Below are 24,220 nucleotides of genomic sequence, written 5' to 3' on the forward strand. Positions count from 1 at the left end.
ACTTAATATCATTTTTGTTAATTTCTATTTATATTTTTTATTTTAAACGATTTTTTATGTTTTCCATAACATCTCATTTAATAAAATAATATTTCTTTTCATTTTTACCTTAAGAGTTTTATTTTTTGATTTTATGTTTTAAAATTTCATTTGAATAAAATATTATATTTGTTCTTTCCGTTCCGTCCTAGTTGTTGCATCTCCACTATATTTATTTGTTCACTTGGATTAGACTATTCATCTTTGCCCTGATGATGATCCACAATAAGTGGTTCGAAACGCGTTGACCTTAAAAATTATATGTGATTTATTCGGAAGAGACTTTTATAAATTAAAGCTCAAATTAGAGAACAAAAACCCCTAATTCTTCTACTTTATGAGATTGGTGTAGCCGCTACAACACCATCCAAAATTTTTGCCTTGCATATCTAAATTTTAGATACCCCCGTGCTTTTCAAGGCCTTAGTCAATTTCTTGTCGATTGTGGCAGTCAAAATTCTTTAATAACCTAATGCTTGTATGTCCACGAGGCAATTAGGGTTTATGGCATTTGTATCATTCATTATGCAAAAGGTTTTTGGTGTTGCTTCTCCATTTATGTTCACATAGGTTGAATGAATTAGGAATTAAGAAGTTGTCGAAATTATATTGATGCGCACATTTTGTATGTCCAAGGTTTGGAAAATTCCACAATTGGACCATAAGGCTTATCATTATGAGAAGCAATCTTTAATGATTCTACTAGCACTGGCTTACCCATTGTTCTTGATGTTACATTTGGAAGACCTTATATTCTCCATGTTGGCAGCAGAAATCTACTTGGATTCATTCATACTTGAGCTTGTTTTAACCATGGTGCCAACAAATACATTCCATTTTATGCAAAGTTATAGGTGTTATGTAACATTCCATTTGGTTACGATATCGCTTTGGAGTCACATCTGGTGATGTCACGCGAGGTCACATTCTCAAAGAGATTGTTGCAATGATTTGTCTGGGGGGATTGTCATTGTTTCAATCCTCCTCCAGAACATTGCAATGGCATCATAGGATGGGAGTCGTAGTTTATCCAAATGCGATTGTGAAGGGGAAGGATGGTGGAATGTGAGAACAAAATGCAATGCAAGATGGTCAGTGATTTTCATATTGCCTTAGCTTACTTTTCCATCCCTCTTTACCTTCTGCACTTGTGAGCTGCTCCAATGTCTTCCCATTCGGATGGGTCATAGTTCATTTTGGAGCATTCATTATGCTTTGTGGGCTAACTCACTTTATCAATATTTGGACATATGTTCCTCACTCTTTCCATGTAATGTTGGCTTTGACCGTCTTCAAGTTCTTAACCGCTCTTGTTTCTTGTGCCACAGCCATAAATCTTGTAACTCTGATTCTTGAATTGATTTTCCTTAAAAACAAGACAAGGGAACTTGGTGGGGAGGTAGACATTGTGAAAAGGAAAAAAGAAACTGAGGTTTAATGTTGACCCTGTGGGTGGAAAGAATGGCGAGTTTCATTATTTTTTGAATGTTGCAGATGTTCATTTAAATGCAAAGGTTGGTTTCTTTGCTCCAGCTATAAACGATTATGCTATGTTATTGATACCTTGCAAACATTCGCCATAGCAATTAGGAAAATTGAATAAAAAAATTCCGTAGAATTACAACCCTTTGTACAGGAAATATACGAAGTACCTTGGTGGCAAGTTTAAGGTAAAAACCAGAGGGCCTACAGAATTTAGTATATTCTTATGTTCGCCTTGGGATCTTTGGTGTCACTCTGGAGCATACAGTATAGTGAAAGGCATTCAGAAACTTGGAATTGGATCACATGGAATTAGAAGTCATGGGTTGATATTATAAGTGCAATTATTTTCCATGATTAACTGGATGGAATTGGCAGAAACAATAAGGACCAAACTACAAAGCAATATTGTGGAATTGGATACGTTGCATATGAAAATGCAGAGTTTGTTGACAAGGCTATGAGCTTCCACGATCAACTAGTGTTGTAGATTGAGCAACTCCAAAGCGGGAGACTGGGAAGGCTCGGGAAACCACCTTTCCTGGAGCGAGTGGGGCTTTAACAATTATGTAAACACAGAGCACTACAAAAGTTTTGACATGTCAGCGTTTAGAGGTTATGACCTCCCAGGATCTATGGCTATAGGAAATACATACGAAGGTAACTATTGAAGAACCAACTTGTGGCCAGCAGGTCCACCTGCATCACAAATTCGAGGGCCTTCACCAGGATTATCAGGTATTGATTCTTCAGCTATGAATTATGGCTCAACTGATTCTAATTCTGCTCCATCCAAAGTGGAGGGGAAATATTTGCAGGGCGTATCCCAGTTGAGGTGACAGCTGAAGACTTGCAATTATATTTCAGACAGTTTGGTCAGGTTTTGGATGTGTATCTTCCCAAGGATGCAAAGAAAATATCCCATAGAGGTTTTGTTTTTGTGACTTTTGCGGAAGAGTCTACTGCTGAACATGTCTCTCAAAGGAGACACGAGATCCTTGGGCACTTAATCGCAGTTGATCATGCAGCACATTTTGATGAGGCACGGAAGAAACTCAAACAACAGCAAGCATGATTTCGAATTTTGGTATCCATTTTGGTCACAAGTCACAATCTTAATTCATAGTTATTTGGCACTGCTCTTTTAAGATGTGACCTGCGACTTCACTATCCCTGGTGCATGCGATGAAATTACAGCGCACCTCCAATTTGCGATCTCCCTTGCCTCCATCGCACATAATAAAGACAACCGCGCAACTCCTCAATGCAACCTACACTAGAGCTGGAGGAGGTGATTTCCATTGTGAAGGGAATGTGTGACCAGTCCTGCTCTGTCTCTCACCCAATCGCAGGTCGCACATATAAATTCTGATAATGCACCAAGGCTAAGTCGCAGATCGTGATTCTAGCTTGCAATAACATTAGAACCTAAAATTGTGGATTAAGCTACAGCTTGAACCTGTGATTTGACTGGGAATGAAATTTGCAATCAACATGAGAGATTTTTAGTTTTCATGTCGCGAATTGTGTTGAAAATGTAACTAGTTCAGGGCTTCATAATTGTTATTGTACTCATTTCAATATGTATCTTATGTAACAAACAAAAGAAGAAAAGAAAAAGTTATTATTTAAAGCATTGGTTTCATGTTCTTTATTGATGGTTTTCTAGGTAAAAGCATGTTCTTCTTGCTTCTAGGGTTTGTTAAGTCATAGGATTTATTGTCATGAGTCAAGAGAGTCAACATCATGTTTATTAGACCCTTTCGAGCAAAATATATCTTGTAAAATAATTTATTACGAGTCTAAAAAAGTCCTAGAAACCTCCAAAGTACAAGTCGGCCCTGGAAGCTTCAAGTCGGCCTAAAGGAGGGAATTAGACCCCTTGGAAAGGCTATATAAAGGAGCAGTTTGACCTCATTTGGCACTTACTCACCATCAAGTTTGATCTCAAGAGAAAAAGTTTGATATGTAGCTGGGAAGCAAGAAGACGAGAAGAGCGAAGGCCTAGGAGGAATGAAGAAGGAAGAAATCTTGTTTTTGGGCTCCATCTCTCTCACACGTGCGAAGTCCTAGGGCAACTACAAAGGAGGCCGAAATTGCATGTCTGAATTGGAGAAGAGCAAGTTGCAGCATCAAATTGCTAGAAGTGAGAATACTCTATCTTGACCTCGTTGACCTTGGGAAGCCCTGTCTTGCTCAAGGAAGGACTCTTGAAGAATTGGATTAGGGTTTCTGCAGCAGCTACAAGGCTGAAATCGCAGGACGAAATTGAAGGGCAGAGACTGTGGCAAAGTTGCAGCTAGAAGTTGGTTCTATTGGAAGGGCTGACTTGCTACTTGGAGGAGGACTTGGTCTAGGCTTTGCGACTTTGCTGTCTCATTTGAAGCAGATTCTCTAAGAAGAGAAGAGTTTCTGGGTTATCCCCTTCGGGGGTTTTTCCCTGGCTCTTAGCCTAATTTTTGTGGCCACTGTCTTTATTATTTTACTCTTGATATTTGTTTGATGAAGAAGATCTAATAAAGAAACACAAGAAGAATAATAAAGTTCACAAACAAGTATTAAGGTTAAGGAAAATTGAAATTAATAGTTTCCACATTGCATTTTCCAACATGGTATCAGAGCTAAGGTGAACAAGAAGGCAGCTAGAAGGATCATCTTGTGGACACAAGAAGGGTTTGCTAAGGGGAAAAGGAGACCTATTGATCTCGAAGAAGGACCTCATCAGAAGAAAGTTTGAAGAGGAAGACCACAAGAAGGTTATTGTTTTCTCCCAAGAAAAAGATCTAGTTGAAGACTCATTGACAGACCTCCTTGAAGGAAGCATCAAAAGATTTTGGTATCGCCACTTTTGGAAACCATTATTGAAGTCTCTTTGAAAACTTGAAAGCCTCACGATAGATGAGAAATCATCAGAAAGGGAAGACTCTTGATCACCAAGTAAGTATCATATTGTCACTCTATGTTTGAATCTACACGTCATATGGGTTCTTTCTGCAAGGAAAGCAATAAGCTCATTGGCTCATCAAATTTCCTAGCATGGAAGAAAAGGCTTGACTTGGCACTTACAAAATATTAAGTAATGCAATATTTCACTGGTGAAATTACTGAACCTAGCAAAGATAAGACTTAAGAACTAGCAAAGTACACGAAAGGAGAAGTAAGGTCACAAAGGATCATCGTTGAATCCATTAAGGATCCTCTTGTTCCATTTGTTGCAAATTTGAAAACTTCTAAAGCTATCTATGACAAGACTCTGTAAGTACATCAGAACAAAAGATGTCTTTGAGGAATAAGCTATATAAAATGAAGAAATCAAAGGATGAGGACATGGCATCCTTTCTAATAATAATAGTAATAATAATAATAATTGGCTATAAAAAAAACCACGATTTTATCGCCAGATTTTATCTTTGTTTTGAAAAAATCACGATAAAACGATATTATCGCGATTATTTGGCAATTAGTGCAACACTAGAAAAAACCATAGCCCACTTATTCCTAGATTGAAAGATTTCGAAGCAGGTACAGGAATGTGTCTTAAAAAAAATCACCCACCAAATTGTGGCCATCAAATATCTTCCTTTCTTTATTCATGGGGTAAGCATTATGAAGGTTCCTTGCGAGGCAAACCACTTTTGAAAAGGATTTGGTGGGCTCTTCTTAAGTTTAAATGCTGGAAAATTTGGTTGGCTAGAAACAGAGCTATTTTTTAAAGTAAACTTTCATCCCCTATAGAGGTTGCGGTCAAAACCTCCTCACTTCTAACTAAAGCATTAAATTCTCACAGTTCCTTCTCATCTTCCTCCCAGGAAGTGGATAAGATGAAAGAAATATCGATTCAAGGCGTCGAAAAGGAACAAAATACAGGAAAGCTTAGCTTATCAAAGGACGAATTTGCTAAATGGTTGTTAGAACAAATACATCCAATTCTATTGTTTGACAGGGCCACAAAATCCAATCCAAGGATGGCAGGAGCAAGGGGGTAATATATCACCCTAGAGGAAAAAGAGAAACTTCGTATTCTTGGAGTTTGGGTTCAACCTCGAACAATCAAGTAGAAGTATGTAGCCTTTATCAAGGCCTACTCCAAGCACTATCGTTGAAAGCCACCAAGTTAATTGTAATTGGGGACTCTTCTCTCCTCTAATCTTATTTACAAAAAGGCTTCTCCCCTGATAATTTGAAATTGAACACTCTCCTTGCAAGAAAAAGAGGCTTGCTTCCTAAATTTGAATAATATGAAGCCTTTCAAATCGTAAGACATAACAACACAGAGGTTGACTTGTTGCTGAATCATGGAGTCAGATTAGTAAAAGGTGACTTGGTGGTTTAAAACAATGAAAATAAATGTTTGATTTCCTTAAAGAACTAGAATATCATCATGCCCAAAAGCACAAGGGGTCTTTCGAAATATGAAAACAAGAGGAGTAATTGGTTGGCTATGTGGAGATTCCTCTAAGCTCCCAGGCCTCAACATGCCAATAGAGGAGGAGAATGGCCAAGAGGACAAGGACTTATCAGCAGCAAAATCCAAAAAATACATTGGTACCCAATGAAATGTAAATTTTGTTTTTTGTTAGAAAGTTACTCGAAACTTTCTACTTATAGACCAGTAGATAATTCTGAATTGTATAGAGAAGAAAGTTCCTAATTTTGACAATTATGGTCTGTTTTAGACCCAATCTTTCTGCCTCTATGGCTCATTATGCTCTTTGGTGCATAGATGAGGTATTGCTGCATGCCTTCAGCAGAAATTTAATACAAAAAATTCCATTTACAGTTTAAAAAAAATAACATTATGATTATGTGCTTTAACCTTTTTATCCACATTGATGTCAACCATATCTCCTAAAATTGGCAACTAGGGCCAACTTCCACCTTAGGACAGCTCATATGATGGAGATGATTATTGCATTGGATTCCTCTTTCGGAGAGGTACAGTTTTGATATAAAGATCATGTCATTCTGACAAGCAGAAATGGAATTATGAATTTATTCTTTTTATGGACAAATGCTCAGGGTCAGCCACCATCAAATGTGGGCTTATGAAGCCAAATAGATGGGTCTCCTCACCTTCAACGAATTGTATAAATAGGAGTGACCCTTCCCTCATTTGGACACTCACTCATCACACATCACATCATCTCTCTCTTCTCTTGTTTGGTTCATACTTCTTGGAGGCAGCTTCTCTTCTTCGCACGTGTGGCAGGAGGCCGAGTTTTTCTGGGTCAAAACAGGCCGAAGTTTCAGAGCATTGACCAGTGTTGACCAAGGGGGATTTGACCAGTGTTGACCTCAGTTTTTGGGCCATAATTCTGATTTCTCTAGGCCGCATTTATTGGCACAGAAATTGAGGAGTTTGGGATAGTTTGACCAACATTGACTTCAGGTTGACTTCAGATTTGACTGCAGAAAATTACAGCAGTGTTTCTCTCTCCTTTGACTGGGTTTGACCAAATTGTTTTGGGCTGACTTTGACTCTCCTGGAAGGCCAAATTGGACTGCTGTTGACCGAGCTGCTTGGAGGACGTTTTGGGGCAGCTTTGACCACCATTGACTTTCTGGTTAGGGCTGCATTGACTGTTGGTTTGACTGCTGATTTGGCAGATCTGTTTTGGGTTTGCATTTATGATATTTGTACTCTCTCTCTCTGCTGAACTATTGAAGAAAAATAAGAAGATTTAATTATTGGGTTCCCCACATTGGGGTTTGTCCCTGGCATCCACCACATCTTGTGTCCTCTTGTCTTGGCTTATTTTCTGCATATGATTTTATGTTCTATCTGCATTTACTGTCAATGTCTATAAGTTAATGTGATTGCTACTGGATATAATTGAAAATTGTCATTGGGCTGCTAAAGGAACAATGAAGTAAATTGTGCTTAAGCATAGAACATACAATTGTTATCAAAAATTAACAATATCACATAACACGGAGTCATTGCATTAACAACCACTTATTCTGACCCTTGAAATAAGGGACTTGAAAGCTTACTTCCTGCATCACAGACCACATAGAGTATAGAGAATTAAAACGTGAGAAATGGTTCTTCCATTAATGCAACTCAATGCATCCCTTTGACTCTCTATTACAAAACATGTCTCCACTGTTATTAGACTTGGAAAGTATGTGAATCTGTGCTTTTAGCCGAAGCGTTGTGCTAACAAGCGCCAAAGCGTTGTGCTAACAAGCTCAAAATTATTCCGTTATATAACCATGACATGTTTAAAAAGGGTCAATAATCAATTTGCTTGGAACCATTACAATGCATGTATCTCCAAATATCACCGGCACCTTGACTCACTGGTCAAGTTGGGGTGGTAGTATTCCCACTGCGGGAGTTCCATTTATGATATTCCCCAAGTGAAGTGACATGTTTAGCCCCTCATTAAGTAGGGTTCATCATGTCCAGCACAAGCAGGCCAGGCATGGTGATGGACAAAGATCCTAACCCCTAGTATTGATGCCTTTCTGCCAATCCAAGTGTTAATTGGAAGGCACTAAAATTTAAATAAGTGACATCCTAAGAGTTTCCTATGTGCCAATGAATTTTCGGGATCTAGGTGACTTCCCACGTTTGCATTAGAGCTTCTCAGTCCTTGTAGCATCGGGAAAGCAGTTACATTGATTGTATATACATTCTTTTTGTTTTCATAAATTTGTACATATTTGTTATGTTAATATAAGAAGATTTTCCTCCCAAATGTATCCTGTATGTATCTGTGAACGACACCTCCTAAAACAAAGAAGGCCAAAGGTGGTTAGTTTTAAACTAAGTTGCATGAAACGCCAAAACGTTTCGGAGTTTCCGAAACGGGTACGTTTAGAAACATCACATCCCAAAAATGGAAACGTCGGTGAATTGTTAGCCAAAACGTCATATATGTATATATAAATAAATAAGTGAATAACACATTATCTTGCAAGAAAAAAGGGAATAAGACCCATAGATGACAATTTAAAAGGAAAAAAAAAAGTCCATATTAACTCTAATAGATGATTACATGATGGCCAAGTTTCGGAGTTTCGGGTATGGGTACGGCCCAACACGCCAGGGTCTTTGAAGTTTCGTGCAACATAGGTTTTAAATGAGAAAGGTATAGTGTCATCACAATCCTAATTTTATATTGACCAACCGATCCTATAAAATATTGAAGTTTACAAGGGCACACCAGCAATAGAAAAAGAGTTTGATCAATTGTGGATGCTTTTTAAATAACAAATAAAATATTGTCATTAACACCACAAGGACATTATGCTACCACTTTCGAAGGTCCTCCCACAAGTTGTACAAGTTATACTCAACAGCTCTCCAAGTAGATGCTGACATCATCTATAAATGTAGAGTTCCTGTTTTAAATTTTATAATGGTCCCGGGACATAGAGTTAATGGGCATTAGACACCACCTATTTCTGTATTGAATTGAGTGTGAAAAAAACGAAGCATTATTAATTTTTGGACATTCATTTGTATCAATATAATTCCTCTCCTATTGATTCATCATATGTCATACAACCACCCATTGAAGCCTTATTTTGTCCATCATTTGGCAAGCTAAACATAGTTAAAGTCTTAAACCTGGCAAAGATGTGAACATGATATGCATATGGTTATACTGTATTCCTCAAGAAGATCTACAGTTTATCTTACCTGGATTTGGCGCAGTAATTGTTCTTGGGCTTCGACATTCCGAGCAACCTCTTGACATATAGGATCATACTTTCCAAGTTCCTTCTTGAAAAGGTCCTCATAAGATCCAGAGGTTGCCATCAGCTTGGGCAAAATGTCATCCTACACATATAAAAACAATAAACGAGAAAAGAAAATTGAATTAGAATATGTAGGATGCCCACCATCTTTAAATAAATATGGAGCACCTAATATTTAGTAACATGATTAGAAACAAGAAAACCAACACATACTACACCTAACACATGCACTGACGAGATAATAGAAAACCTTAAAAATAAACAGCAAAATGGAACCATCAGAAACCAAAAGGCTAGACAACTCATCTAATCATTTTGCAGCCATTTTATAGGGCTGACATTGAGGATTTTATTGCTATTACATGCCTTTTATAATTGTCAAATATTGCTGTAATTTATTTTCTAGTTTACTACTACACTTGGCCTTCATTTTATACTTGCTTATCATAATAGCTTCAAGGGCTAAACTTGCTGCTTTCATAAACTACTGCATTGTTGCAATTTGCTGATTCAAAACCCTAGTTTATGATAGTTTTGGGTAATTCATTGTTTGGTGTGTTCGGTAAACCTATGTGAGGCTCCGTAGGTCAACCATAGCCTCTAGATTGAGCCATAGCAACCTCAAACCCAAATCTGGAAATTACTCCACCTCAAACCCAAATCTTGAAACTACTCCTCTACCTCAAACCTAATTAGCTATACCTATATCCAGTTGATTCTCATTGTCGGGTCCTTATAGGACACTTAAGCTTGAGTTCCCTGGGTTACTTGATCCCTAAATCTTACCAAGGAAGCCTCCCTTTAGTTGTATTGTGTCATTCACTAAAACAAGGGGAGTTGTTGCTGAGGTGACAGAGGTAACACTCCCAAGTGTTGTACGCCGTCTAGGTCGCCTGGTGAAGCTTTGCACTAGGTGCTATATTTTTCTGTAACAGGTCCACATGGAAGTTTGAAAACTTGTGGATCCTTCAATAGGTCAGTCAAAAGGACATCCCCTCAATTCTTTCCAAACAGAAATATAGATATTTTTCAGCTTCCATGGAAACTTTGGACAAGAATCAATTTAAAATGAAAATACAGCATTGGTATGAAGTGTATATGTTTATGATAATAAAACTTATGTAAGTGCATGCTTTTAGCATGCCACATGAAAAGATGATTTTCCAAACAGTCCACAGAAACTGTCAACATTGGAAGGCCAAAACTGTGGGCCATGTTCCCGCATCAAAAGCTTTTCCACCTCACTTTGAATTCTAAAATGAATTCCTGAAGAATGCCAAGGCTCGACTGCCGCACAATAGTTTGCCAGAGAATCTCAGCAAACGACTCAAGAGGGTAAAAATTCTAAGATGTAGACAGTCTAAAAGTTACCCCCCAAGAGAGGATTTTCAAATTGTTGAAACTAACAGAAAGCTCTACTGTAGATCCATTTTCATGTTGCAGAAATGTCTATAAAGACCAATGACATATCTAAGATCAATAACCTTGCATGCTAACTTGTCTGAAATAATGACCACCTAAATTTTACAATAGTCACATATTTATTAACTACTAACATTAATGTCTACTTGCATAAAGTTCACATAATATAGAAGACACATTAAATACTAAGGCAGAGCTAGTTGTTTGCTCCAATAGCATTCCACCTTCAACAAGAGCTCCAAATGTTCTCAACAACTGAGCTTTAAAACTGCTTACCTCAAAGAAGTCTCTGTTATCTCTATTTCTATTATTTCTAGAGCTCAAAATAAAGCTTGAAACTTTAAATCTGACACCTTCACCCCCCTTCAATGAGATTTACTAGTGGAAAACTTGACCCCTGATCTCATATGGAGTGCTTTCTCCTGTGGCTACACTCCTCAACAATACCAAGGATACACAAGCCCTTCTAGATCTTACATTTGTACACCTTGATTAACAGTGCCTAAACAAGAGGCCCTCCAATTTATGGTCCAACCCTTGATCTGAAGACCAATTACCTGTCACCTCCTATCCATAGAGTCCCCTGCGTAGCCAGCCATAATTTCCATGCTTTTCTAGAAGACCCACATAGATACATAGCAAATCTCCAGTTGTTACTAGAGTAACTATGCTTTAAAGTTTAGCCAGCCTCCTTAGCTTATCATGCTTCTTTGGCTACTTTGTTACAACCAACGTTTCTAGGTTCTTTTGCAACTTGATCAGATTTTTTCCAGGTCAGATGAATCATCTCAAGTCTCCAACAATCTTGTCCACTGCACCAGAAAATAATCATATCTTGCTGTCTGGGTATAATCTTAACATTCTGTTTACAACTCTTTTTTTCCAAAGTATTCTAACTAGTCTTCTTGTGGACAATCAGATGTCAGTTTTGGCTTTAAACTTTTACCTATTCAAGTATTTGCTGCCTAATGCTGGAAAGGCCAATTAAAACCTCCATACCCAAAAGCTTTGAGTCAGACGGACCCAACATTATAAATATATAATCTCTTCAACCAGACTCCAAAAATACCTCATGTGACCAAAACATATAAATCCTTATTGTAATAAAAAGTTAAAACAAACAGTTAGGTTGAAAATGTCGCATCTAATTTTGTTCTCAAAAGTCCATGTGCACCTGGACAGTTCCAGCCAATACCCACATTAATGGGTTCTATACGTTTACAGGTTCCTAACGAAAATGCATCTCCGCCGTGTATCTTAGGTTCTAAACACCTTTTTTAATCAATTTTCAAAGAAGTTAAAAAATGCCTTTGGAAAAATTTGCCACACTATCTACCTATACTGCACAACATCTACCAATTGTGCAGATTGCTGCTGTAAAACGTCAAGATATATCTTGCAGGTCTTGTTGACAGTTCTAAATCACACGGACCTCATGTCCTATGCAACGAAAATCATGGCTGTTACCCTACTGTTTTTACTGCATACAGTGGTTTGCAATAACTGTGATTTTTGTTCTTCCCTAAACATCTGTTTCTCAAGGTTCTCCAAATTCTTCAGATGTTCAGGGGTCTGCAAATATTCTTCATTTCTCAAGCACACATCTTGTTGGATGTCATACTGTCTTAAAACATCTTATTTCTGCCTGAAAATATGCCCTGGACATCTTCCTTTTCATTTCGGGTGGTTTTTTTTTCTTTCCTGCTGTATTCAACTGCAGCAATCTGGAAAACTTGGACCCTGTTAGTGTCTGCAAAACCCTTGTTCTTCAGGGCATCAATCTGCTAATAAGTAATAACCTGCTAGACAATCTCTACTCACGCTGGCAACTGGATAATTTGTTGGACATTCATATGCCCGGTTACCATCACAATCTCATATGCTAGTCTTCATGGGCTTTAAAAAATTGATGTGCTAAGATTTAAAATCTTATGTTAAGCTGAGAAAGTGGTGATTGTATGTTGGATAGCCTCGGGCTCCCATTATTATACTTGCTGCAGCATCATTAATATAACATTTATTACTCTCTCCACATTTATGTGTTTACCTATTATTGTGTATACAGTGTACACACCCATATGAAATCCTACAGTTGGCAGGTGAGTCTTTTAGCTGTGGAAGTGTTTGACCACAAAAGTCATGTTATTGTCGGCGGAATGCTAACACTCCCAAAATATTTTTCACAGTGATCAGTATCAGGACACTGTCAAAGAACATCTTTTGTTACACATTGGACTTTCTACAATTGAACAAAAACAATACATAGGCATTAGAAACAAACAATTGTAACAACTGACATCCAACAAAGAAACCAACAAGAAAAGTTGCAAGTTACCTTTCTTTTCATCTCTTTGAGCATGTCTTCCAATCCTGCTCGCTCTGATCCAAGCATTTCCAACTGCCTCTGAAATAAAATCAGGTCTCCAGGGAGTCAGATCAATCATCAAAAACTTTCACTGTCGATAAAAATTGTAAGGAAGAATGAAACATAAATCCAAAGAACTTTCATATTTTGGAAATTAATGTTCAATGTGTATAGAATTAATATGTATCAAACATACTAGTTCCATTATAGACTCAGTCATTGGCTCAGCCAACACGGTTGTTTCTTTTGAGCTTCCAATCATCTCAGATGAGCAGAAATGAGGTATGCTATCTATCTGTTTTTATAAATATGACATATGCATGAAGCCTATTCTTTAGGCTTGCACAAACATTATAATTATAGGGAGAAATAACTTATTATGTAGGACAATTCCTATCGCGTAGAATACAGATCTGAAGACATTCAAAATTTTCTAATATTGAACTAAGAGTGATTGATATTTCATCATGAAATCCATATAATCTTGTTCAGTGGGCATTAAGTGATTCAAGTAAACCAAAAGAGGATTTCAATCATTTCCATAGCAGCTCTGTTGAAAATTTTTAGAGATTATTGAATTACTAAATGACTTAGTCAAAACATGACTACAATAAGAGAACAGGATTGCCTATGGCATACCATCTCCTCCCTACCGCAAGGAAACTGTCCCCAATGATAAATGGGAAGATTTCTGCTCAGAGGTGGATTAGGAGAGCCACTTGGCTTGTAATGGCAAGGTACATTTATAAGCGACCAGATAAATAGTAGCTAGGATACCTGATACATCCCCCTCTATATGTCGTGAATCTGATGAATCAGACTCGCTGACATGCCAACTTGCCTTCCTGCAAATTCACAAATCAAACACATGGAGCATAAAAAAAGCATGCTTGTGAAATAAAGAGGTTTTCCTCATTTCACACATAATTTTTGGAGAAGCCCTAGAAGAGAAGGAGAGCGGAGAATAAGACTGCTTGCATTTGGTACTTAGACAGGTCGTATTCCACTTTGACCTAGTAGTCCTAATATTGACTTTACAATGTAATCAGCAAAAGTTAAACCATATTGTCTCAATGATGGATAACTTGTATAGCATCACCCTGTAATGATGGTCACCACATCATGCATTCCCATATGAGCTTGAAGATCCAAATGAAAGAAGCTATACCATGCAGATAGAATGATGTTTTAAGGATCATATCCAATAGGCTTCAACTTGTGATGCTGTTGTTCAAAGCATTGCTTGTCCTAGCATAACAAGTTACAACACATTGTCAACAACCTCAAATTGATGTTAGATTCAACGTTTACTGTGCACTACTTTATATTTGGCCTGTGATATTAATAGAATATCCCTGACTTTAGCATCAACTCATCTATGTACTCCACAGACATAGAAGCTTTATGTTGCTCTTTTTGTTATTGACACGTTGATGGGACAGATAGAATAACCGGAACCTCAAATGGTGCAGGAGGCTGAAAGCCATAGCATACCTCAAAAGGAGACTGCATAGCTATGCTGTATCACGTGTGGATATTTGTCCCACTGCTTATTTGGCCATTTACATATCCAAAATTGCGAAGTGCTTGTACCAATGCCCCATTGGTCACCTTGAACAACCATCATTTTGTGGATGGAATGAAGTAAGAAACCAAAGTTTACAACTAAGCACCCTCCAAAAAGAGCGCTAAAAATGATTGAGAAACCAAGGCTCTTGATTTGACACATTGATGACTGGAAGGCCAAAGTGTGTCAAGATATGACGGAATAAGAAAGGTACTATTGCATCTGCACCAACTGTCTTGATTCAAAGAATGAAAAAATCATCATTTTGGAAAATGACAGAACTACAAATGTACAATCATGGTGTGACTGTGGCAGGGACACTGTTGATAAAGTCCATAGATACAGGTTCCCATGGTCAAGAGGGAACTCACCATATGTCCCCCATATGACAAGGAATGAACTTGTTTTAAAAGAAATTCAGAGTCTGTGATAACAGGACTGCAAAGCTGATCAAGATCAGTGTAGCTTGAATCGTTGGAGAATCGTGAGTCCCTGTGAGTCTGGTTGAGACGCTACTGAGATAAGTACTTGGCTCAGACTCGCTGAGAGACATGGGACTCCACAGACTAGCCAGACTCAATAGGACTTGCAAGTCACCATATGTCCCCCATATGACAAGGAATGAACTTGTTTTAAAAGAAATTCAGAGTCTGTGATAACAGGACTGCAAAGCTGATCAAGATCAGTGTAGCTTGAATCGTGGGAGAATCGTGAGTCCCTGTGAGTCTGGTTGAGACGCTACTGAGATAAGTACTTGGCTCAGACTCGCTGAGAGACATGGGACTCCACAGACTAGCCAGACTCAATAGGACTTGCAAGTCTCTCCCTTAAAACTCACAAGTCCACCCCAGAAACCAAAAACCAGGGCAGAATTTCGTGGGTCAAAACAGGAGTTGAAGCGTTAAAGTTTCTATTATACAATTTTATGAGATTATCTAATGAATTTGCACATATGCTGTTGTTTTATAGCTTTTATGTATTGGAAATGTCAAATATATTTTCTGCATAAAATTTACCATGCTTGGAGATTTTTTCTATTTGTCGAGTTTCACAGAGCCTTGAACTGAGCTTTGCCAAGTTGCAGAGTCTTGCTGAGCCCCAGGCCAGCCAAGTCCAAGTCTGACAACTTTGATCAAGATCATACACCAAACAATCCCTCGTGTATTCCAAAAATAGAACGTAATTTACCATTGTAGGTTGTTGTAAGGCTGCAACGATGGGAGCAAAGTGAGGGTCAAAAGGGCAAAGATCCTTCCAATCCCGATAAATACTGTACCAAACATCCAGAATGCCAAGTATTTGCACTGGAGGGCAGCTAAGAAAGCCACTTTTTTGGTGCCCCCTTCTTACATGAAGCCTTTTGAATGGTGCACTGCTAGATGTCATCCTTTTTTAAGAACAACTCCTACAGTGTATTGGGAAGCATCTATCTCAACTTCAAAGGGATGTTGTAGATCAGGAAGAACAAGCATCGATGCAGAGCATAAAGAGCCTCTGAGTTGCTAAAGTCTGGTCAACTCCCAACCCCTATGCAAAATGCCTCGTGGTCTTTGTCAACTAGCAAAGGGGATGTACTATGTAAGAAATTAAAATGATTAGGAATGAATTCCTCGTAGAAGTCACCCCACCCAAAAAAACACTTCAACTTTGCAACAAGAGTTGGAAAAGGCCAATCAAAAAAGAAGTTTGACCTTCACATCAATATGTACTCCCTGTCATAAATAATGGACGAGTTAGTAAATTGATTGCTGACCAAACTGGATTTATTTATCATTGTTTTTAGTTGATGTCATCATAACAGGTCTAGGTCCTAAGATTGTCTAAACATGCCATATGCGAGTGTAACAAATTGTGATGTACACTAGGATGTCATATAGATTCTAGACAGACCACAAAGCATCACTAAGATGAAGCCTGAAAGCATCAGTAATCCACTGAAAATCCAGTCTACTCTACACAAACTTGATGATACTTTGAACAAAGTCAATCTTCATAAAACATTTCATTCCTTTCAACTGATCAAGAGATCATCAATCCTAGGAAAGGGATTCCTGTATTTAACAATGATCTTGATGACAGCCCAGTAATCAGTACAAAACTGTCATTCAGTGCTTTTGTTCTCTAGCACCAATATGACTAGAGAACCATAGGGAGAAATACTTGGCTGATGCTTTCCCTCTTCAAACAATTGCTTCAAGAATCAGCTACCTTTCAAGCACTGTGCCTTCCATAACAGTGATACCAGTATTCCAGGAACCATTCACCCTCCCCAGGCCACACCAGACCCTAGAACTGCACACCATGTAGAACTGTGGCCAAAGCACCACCAAAACCACACACCATGCAGAACCGTGGCTGAAGCACCCCCCAGACCGCGCATCGTAAGGAACCATGGCCGAATGGCCCCCAGAACCGCACTTCGGACTCAATTGAGCAGTTCCTAGAGACTTGGAACAGCCACGTGCCAAACCGTGCTCCCGTCATGCTTCCTGGATGCCCCCCCTAGGTGCTCCATGGATGCTCCCTAATGGTAATGTTAAATTCTTAAAGTAAAAGTGCCAGTCTCCTTTATCTTTCATTTTTAACATTACCATTCGCACAAAGCCCTATATGTACCCCAATGTTGGTGGTGTTGATTGCTAAGCTCCTTTGTCATGGCCTTAGCAAAAATGTACCCTTCACTCAAATCAAAATCATTAATCAGGCATGTTAAGCTTTTTCTACCATGTAAGGCTTGGATTGTTAAATGGAGTTAGAGGAAGGGTTCAGCCAAATTTAGCAGGTGCACTAAATTTGGCAGAGGGACCCACAAGTGGGGCAAAGGCGCCAATTTCACTTTTTTCTATTATTCCTTGACTTAGGAAAGTTTAGATTTTTCCTATGGTCAAGAATTAGAGGGATCTCAACTGTCCAAGGAGATTTAATCTCAGCCCTTTGTGGCAGTGGTGGGCCCAGGTTGACTTCTAAGAGGGAAAAAGGGCACAAACTTGGTCATTATGCAATAGAGAGCTTGGTGTTTTGCTCGGCAAAGGAGAAGAGATTTCTATTCAGCGACTAGGGCTTCAGATCAGCTAGATAGAGGGAGAAAGATAGGTCGTTTCAGCCTCAGATCACTTCCAGCTAGCGCAGACTTCGTCCAGGGGCCAAATTCAGTGCACAGAAGGGGTCTTACAAGTCGTACGAGTTCGTACAGGGCATAAAAGAGAGGCCGAGTTGGTGAGAAGTGCGCAGATCATTAGCGCAAAGGGTTAGCTATGTGAAGGGAAGTTTTCCCTCACATTTGTAATCCTTTTCCTGAAGATTTGATGAGCAGAATAATAAAGCAACAAGATTGCAGGTTTTCCCCAGTTGGGGTTTCCTGTCGTGTATGGATTTTTGGTGTTTTTGTCTTCATTTGATCCTTATTTTCAAGTAAACTCAGTATATTTGTGTGTTAAAGTTCGAGTTCAGTTTTTTACTCTTTACTTAGTAAAATTTACAAATTAGATTGTTGAGTTTTTAAGAAATCTAAGATGGTACCAGAGCCACATCTCTAAATGAAGACCAGCATGCGTGTTTTGACCTCAGGAACAGGTTTAAGGCACAACAGAAGGTGCAGTACAGTTGAAGTGTTGCGCTAGGGTGTCTAGCAGTGCAACCTAGGGTTTTGACCCACAGAGCACAACTTTTACTAGTTAGACCAGTGCACTAGCGTTTCTGAAGACTTTGACTAGCAAAATGTCTTATCGGGGTTTGAGACCAAAGCACAAGTTTGGAGGGAGCAGCAAATTTATGCTGATGGAAGGAGAGGATTACCATGGTGCTAGAGGAGCAAGGTGTGAAGGAGTATGTGAAGAACCTACCAACCACACCAACCGGCCACCAGCAGTTGGCTCAGCACAACAAGAATGATGCCAAAGCAAAAAGGATCATTCTTGAGGGAGTCAAAGACCATATTGTGCCACATCTTTCCGAAATGTGCCAAAGAAATGTGTGTGAAATTTCCACGATTGCAGCTACTAGGTATTTTTCTCCTAACTTATGCAGTTTATTTGTCTTCCGTAAATTAATTTATGGCAAATAACGAACAATCCAATACAGCAATTTTCACAAATAAAAATGTTGCAGAAGATAAAATACTAGAATGGAGAAAATGATGCACACACACAATAAATCTGACACAAATATTTTTGGACAATCATCCCTGGAAAAACCCTGAAGGGAAAACAAAAGAAGAAAATGAGGGTTTTATTATTATCAATCTTCAACAATTTGAGAGTACAATTAATTGCTTACCTGATATTGGAAAAGCTCCGGCAAATAATAAACCTAACTAGCAAAATGGCTTGGAGACTCAACGTCTTGTTGAAATTTGATGACTAAAATGTTTCCTGCAATCCCAACCCGGTTTTAATTTCACCTTATCACTCCCATTCAGTTAAATGCCCTTTCCCATAAACATACATTCAACATATAGAATTCTGGAAATGAAATTTTCAAATTAAAACACATGGGACTGTCAACACATGCTAAAAATAAATATGGACATAAACAGACCAGCAACACACATATTTTTGGTCAACTTAGACCTAGGCAAAACCCCTTCAATCTTCTTTGGGGATAACCTGTTAGAGAGCTCTTCAAATTTATTTATCTTTCAAGTTCAAAAAAAATACATTTGCAGACAAAACAAAACAGCAAAATACAACTTACCTCTTCAGCGCAAAACTCCTTGAAAACCGTGCCCACATTGCCTCGATTTTCGTGCTCACTTGAAGCTGAAAATATGTATTGTATGGATTCGACCGTATGAACTGTACTGTACGCATTCCATATGGACTGTGCAGATTTTCATACCTGTGTACAGACTATACGGATTTTTTTCAAAAAAAAATAAATTTTTTTAAAACTTCTCTTGAACGATGTGCAGGTCACAGCATTCAATGATGTTCGTACTATACCTTTTGTTGTCTTCTATGCCTCGATTTTCGTGCCCAGCTTTGCCCAGAAATCACTCTTTCTGCTTGCTGCAACAAATTTCTCATTTGGAACTTTTCTCCAACTCTCAGCCTACTTTCTCCAATCTGTTCATGAAGAATGAATGCAGTCTCTCTTTTCTTTTCCCCTTTTTGTTTCCCTAAATGACTTTTGGGCAACCCTAAGATCTAATGGCTCAAATTCATTTAGATCAAGGGATGAGAATAAATGTGCATTTAATTCTCACTTTCTATTTTTTAACTCACCCATTAAATAAAGTACCCACATTGTACTTTATGTCTAAAGTCACTTTTCACTTTATAATTTAACATTTACTTTACCACTTATAAAGTCACTTTCACTTTATAAAGTCACACTTAGGAAAAGAATTATTTTGGACACTTTTCCCTAGGTAGAGACTAACCCATGGGAAACCACTTGTCCAAGGTACATTAAAAATCAACACTCCCTCTTACCGAGGAAAGTGTTTCTCACCACACCCATCTTGTCCCTAAAATGGACATGCTTGCCTCTTGGCAAGGACTTCGTGAGAACATCGGCCACCTGCTCATCTGTTGATATTTACTCCAGCTTCACTGCCCCCTTCTGAACATAGTCGCTGATGAAATGATATTATGATGTCAATATGTTTTGGCCTGTCATGAAACACTGGATTCTCCGTGAGTTTAATGCAACTCTGATTATCATAGTGAATAACCGTCGGTCTCAACTCCTGATCAAATAAGCCATACAACAACTTGCGAAGCCAAATGGCCTCACAACTAGCCTGGCTAATAGCCATATACTCAACCTCAAAAGAGCTCAAAGCAACTGACTTTTGCTTTCGACTAAACCATGACACAACTGTCGAACCCAATTCGAAGCAACACCCTAAAGTGCTTTCCTTGTCAAAAGCACAACCTGCCCAATCTGCATCTGTGTAACCTGCCAACCTCACTCCATCTCCCCGCCTATAGTCCAAACCATAATCAACAGTCCCTTGCACGTAGCGAAGAATGTGCTTTGCAGCTACCCAGTGCACCCTCCTGGGCTCAACCATGAACTGGCTAAGTGTGTTCATTGCAAAGCATATATCTAGCCTAGTGTTGACCAAATACATCAAGGACCCAATAAGCTGCCTATACAATGTGGGATCCACCAAACTAGAATCTGAAGCATGAAGCTTCTTCCAGTTGGTGATCATAGGTGTAGACATGGGTCTACAGTCTCCCATGTGAAATCTGCTCAACGCATCCACAGCATATTGCCCCTGCCCCAGAAAGATATGCCATTCCTCCTGCCACACCTCAAGCCCCAAAAAGTAATGCATCAGCCCAATGTCCTTCATCTCGAACAACATAGCAAGATCCTCCTTGCAACCACTAATCGGTCTCTCTGCCCCATTAATGAACAAGTCATCGACATATAGCACAAGAATGAGCAGATCATCCCCTACAACAATGTAGTATAGGTTCGGATCTGCATCACTCTTCGTGAAACCCATCTACTGCAAGTAAGTATCAATCCTCAAATACCAAGCTCTCGGAGCTTGCTTAAGTTCGTAGAGTGCTCGCCTCAACCAGCATACATGGGTCTCCCGCCCAAGTACCTCAAAGCCCTATGGCTGCTCAACATACACCTCCTCCTCTATAACTTCGTTCAGAAATGTGGTCTTCACATCCATCTGATGGATCTGCCAACCCATTTCTGCAGCAATAGAAATAAGGGACCAGATAGAAGTGTACCGAGCTACGGGAGCGAAGGTCTCATCATAGTCAACTCCCTCTATCTGTGAGAACCCTCTAGCCACAAACCTCGCCTTGAACTTCTCAATGTTGCCATCCGCAGCATGCTTGATCTTGTAGAGCCACCTGGAAGTCACAACTGACTTTCCCTCAGGCCTAGGCACCACTTCCCAGACATTGTTCTTAATGATAGAGGCATACTCCACCATAGCCTCTCTCCATACCTCCTGGCTGGCAGCCTCCTCATAGCTAGTAGGCTCAGAGTCAACAATGCTGGTAGCCTTGGTAACATAATTGCAAAACCGCTTAGGTGGCACACTCTCCCTGTTCACCCTCTTCAAAGAACCAACGGACTTCATTTCCTTCAAGGTGTCTTGAAGCCACTTGGGCCTCCTCTTCGCTAAAGAAGCTTCTTCCCCATAGGGAACCTCATCCTCTGCCCCCCAGTCTGGTGAACCTGAAGGTCTGCCAACTGACCCTGGTGTGCCTGTACCAGCAACTGTCCTCGAAGAACCTGTACTGGCACATGTGCCTTTGTCAGCTGAAGTGCCATGTGAACTCAATACCAATGGACTCCCTAAAGCAGTGCTCGATGAACTCGCCACTGGTGCCCCAAATGTCACTGACACTAAAGTACCTCCAATACCAGTAAATCCAAAACCCTGAGGTCTTGCTCCCTGTACCTGACCTCCCTGCTGAGAAGTTTGTGACTCTCTCTCATCATACTCCCGTGATCTCCAATAGGCCCTCTCCTCCTCGAACTTCACATCCCTCCTAATCACCACTCTCTGTTTAGAAGGAATAAAGATCCAATAGGCCTTCGAAGTCTCGTTGTAACCCATAAAGATACCCTTCTCTGCCATGGGTTCCAGCTTCGTCCTATGCTCCTTGGGGATATAAGAATATGTGAGACATCCAAAGATACGAAGATGTCCCACATAAGGCTTCTCTCCAGTGAAATCCTCCTCTGGAGTCATATTCCCCAATACTCTGCGAGGACTCATGTTCTGAAGATAAACAGCAGTATTGCAAGCCTCAACCCACAAAAACAAAGGCAACCCCTGATCATGAATCATCGCTCTAGCAGCCCCAACAATAGCTTTTTTCTTCCTTTCAGACACCCCATTCTGCTAGGGGTTGTAAGGAACCATGAACTCTCTCCTAATGCCCTTCTGTGCACAGAAGTCAGAAAACTCTCCATCGGTGTACTCACCACCATTGTCTGACCTCAAGACCCGAATCTTCCTACCTGTCTGCTTCTCCACAAGAGCTTTGAACTCTTTAAAGCCACTGAAGACCTCACCCTTGGTATTCAATAAATATATCCAAGTCCTCCTAGAGTAGTCATCAATGAATATAACATAATACTCGTAACCACCCAAAGACACATGAGACATACGACCACTAACATCAGTATGAATCATGTCTAGTATACCTATAGATTTGTTGTCGCTCGCTGGAAATGCTAACTTGGTGTACTTTCCCAAAGCACACCCTCTACAGACCTCATAATGCTCGACACTGAAATCAGGAACTCCAGTAGTGATCTCCCTCAGTACTCTCAAAGCTCCATGATGCATATGCGCCATCCTCCAGTGCCATAACTCGCACAAGTCTCTACTGCTGGTGGTACTAGTGTGAGTGCTACCAGATGTGCTACTCACCAATGCTCTTGTCGACTGAAAACTGAATTTGTATAGTTTCCCAAAGCAGACTCCAATCACTTTCGCCTAAGTGAGGGAAGCTACCCTGGGATGCATCAATACCTGCCCCTCCTAAGAAAGTGACGTCAAACCCCTTCTCCTCCATAGCAAACACTGAAATCAAGTTCTTCTTCATCCCCGGAACATACAAAACATCCATGACCTTCAAAGGAGGCAAAGACTCCCTCTCAAAGGTCACAGTCCCCACACCAACAGCTCTCACAGTGCGGTCATCTCCTAGTACAATCTCAATATCAAGTGCCCTCTCTGCAAGCTCTAAAAAGAACTCTCGTGCACCTGTCATATGGCGGGAAGCCCCACTGTCTATGTACCACACATCGGATGATGTACTCCTACTAGATGTAGAAGTAATAAATGCAAAGTCTTGGTCAAACTATGAAGCAAACTGCTCCACCTCTGCTGAAGCTGCAGTACCCTTCTTCCCCTTGTTCTTCCTCTCAGGACACTTAGCAGCATAGTATCCCACCTTCTGACATGCCCAACATTTGACTTTGGACATATCCGTAACTTTTTTCTTCTTCTTCTCCTTTCCCTTAGCCCCATCTGATGAGGCCCCTTTCTTGGCCTTCCCTTTGTTGTTCCCCCTAGCTGTCAAGGCTACATCCTCCTCATCTGCTATCTTCACCCCACTACTGTCAGTCTTCTGTATCTCATGTTGCACACAATCATCCCAGAATTTGTCCCAATTGGGAAGATTCTCCCTATAGGTAACAGCATCTCCAAAGACCTCCAAAGACTTAGGAAGTCCCGCTACAGTGATCTTGACTAACTCTGTAGGTGCAACTGCCTCACCAATAGCAGTCAAATCATCACTTACCTGTTTGACCCTGCCAAGATAATGAACTACACTTTCAGCCTTTGTCATCCTAATGTTCTTCAGTTGTTCTCTGAGTACCATCTTCCTACTCTCATTGGTACTCTGATAGAGAGTGGTTAGATTTGTCCACATCTTATATGCATATGTGTTTCCTCTCACCTGGGGAACCACATGATCCTTCAGACTGTCCATCAAAATCCTTTTTGCCTTTGCATTATTTTTTGTGAATTCAGCAAGTTCATCTACAGCAGTAGGAGGTACTACCACTTGCCACACTATGTCCCAAAGTATTGCCTCCTCAAACACTGTATGAATTATGTTCTTCCAAACGGCATAGTTGGATATCCCATCCAGTCTATCCTCTATCCTTAAGAACATGGCCATGACCGCTGT

General features: G+C 39.7%; 1 protein-coding gene across 1 annotated transcript in view; it reads right to left on the reverse strand.

Moving 5' to 3' along the window:
• LOC149206012 (Endosomal targeting BRO1-like domain-containing protein) overlaps positions 1 to 24,220 on the reverse strand; it is a 131,664-nt gene that overhangs the window by 81,155 nt on the left and 26,289 nt on the right. The window contains exons 4-5 of the mRNA XM_089395256.1: positions 12,989 to 13,057; positions 9,173 to 9,313 (exon numbers count right to left, since the gene is read on the reverse strand). Of these exons, the coding sequence (XP_089251382.1) occupies positions 9,173 to 9,313; positions 12,989 to 13,057 (210 nt within the window). The remainder of the gene's footprint in view (positions 1 to 9,172; positions 9,314 to 12,988; positions 13,058 to 24,220) is intronic.

This window comes from Pinus tabuliformis, chromosome 1_2, assembly GCF_031772625.1.
Source record: "Pinus tabuliformis cultivar Carrire ecotype Pingquan chromosome 1_2, CPIR1, whole genome shotgun sequence".
Taxonomy (NCBI): Eukaryota; Viridiplantae; Streptophyta; class Pinopsida; order Pinales; family Pinaceae; genus Pinus; species Pinus tabuliformis.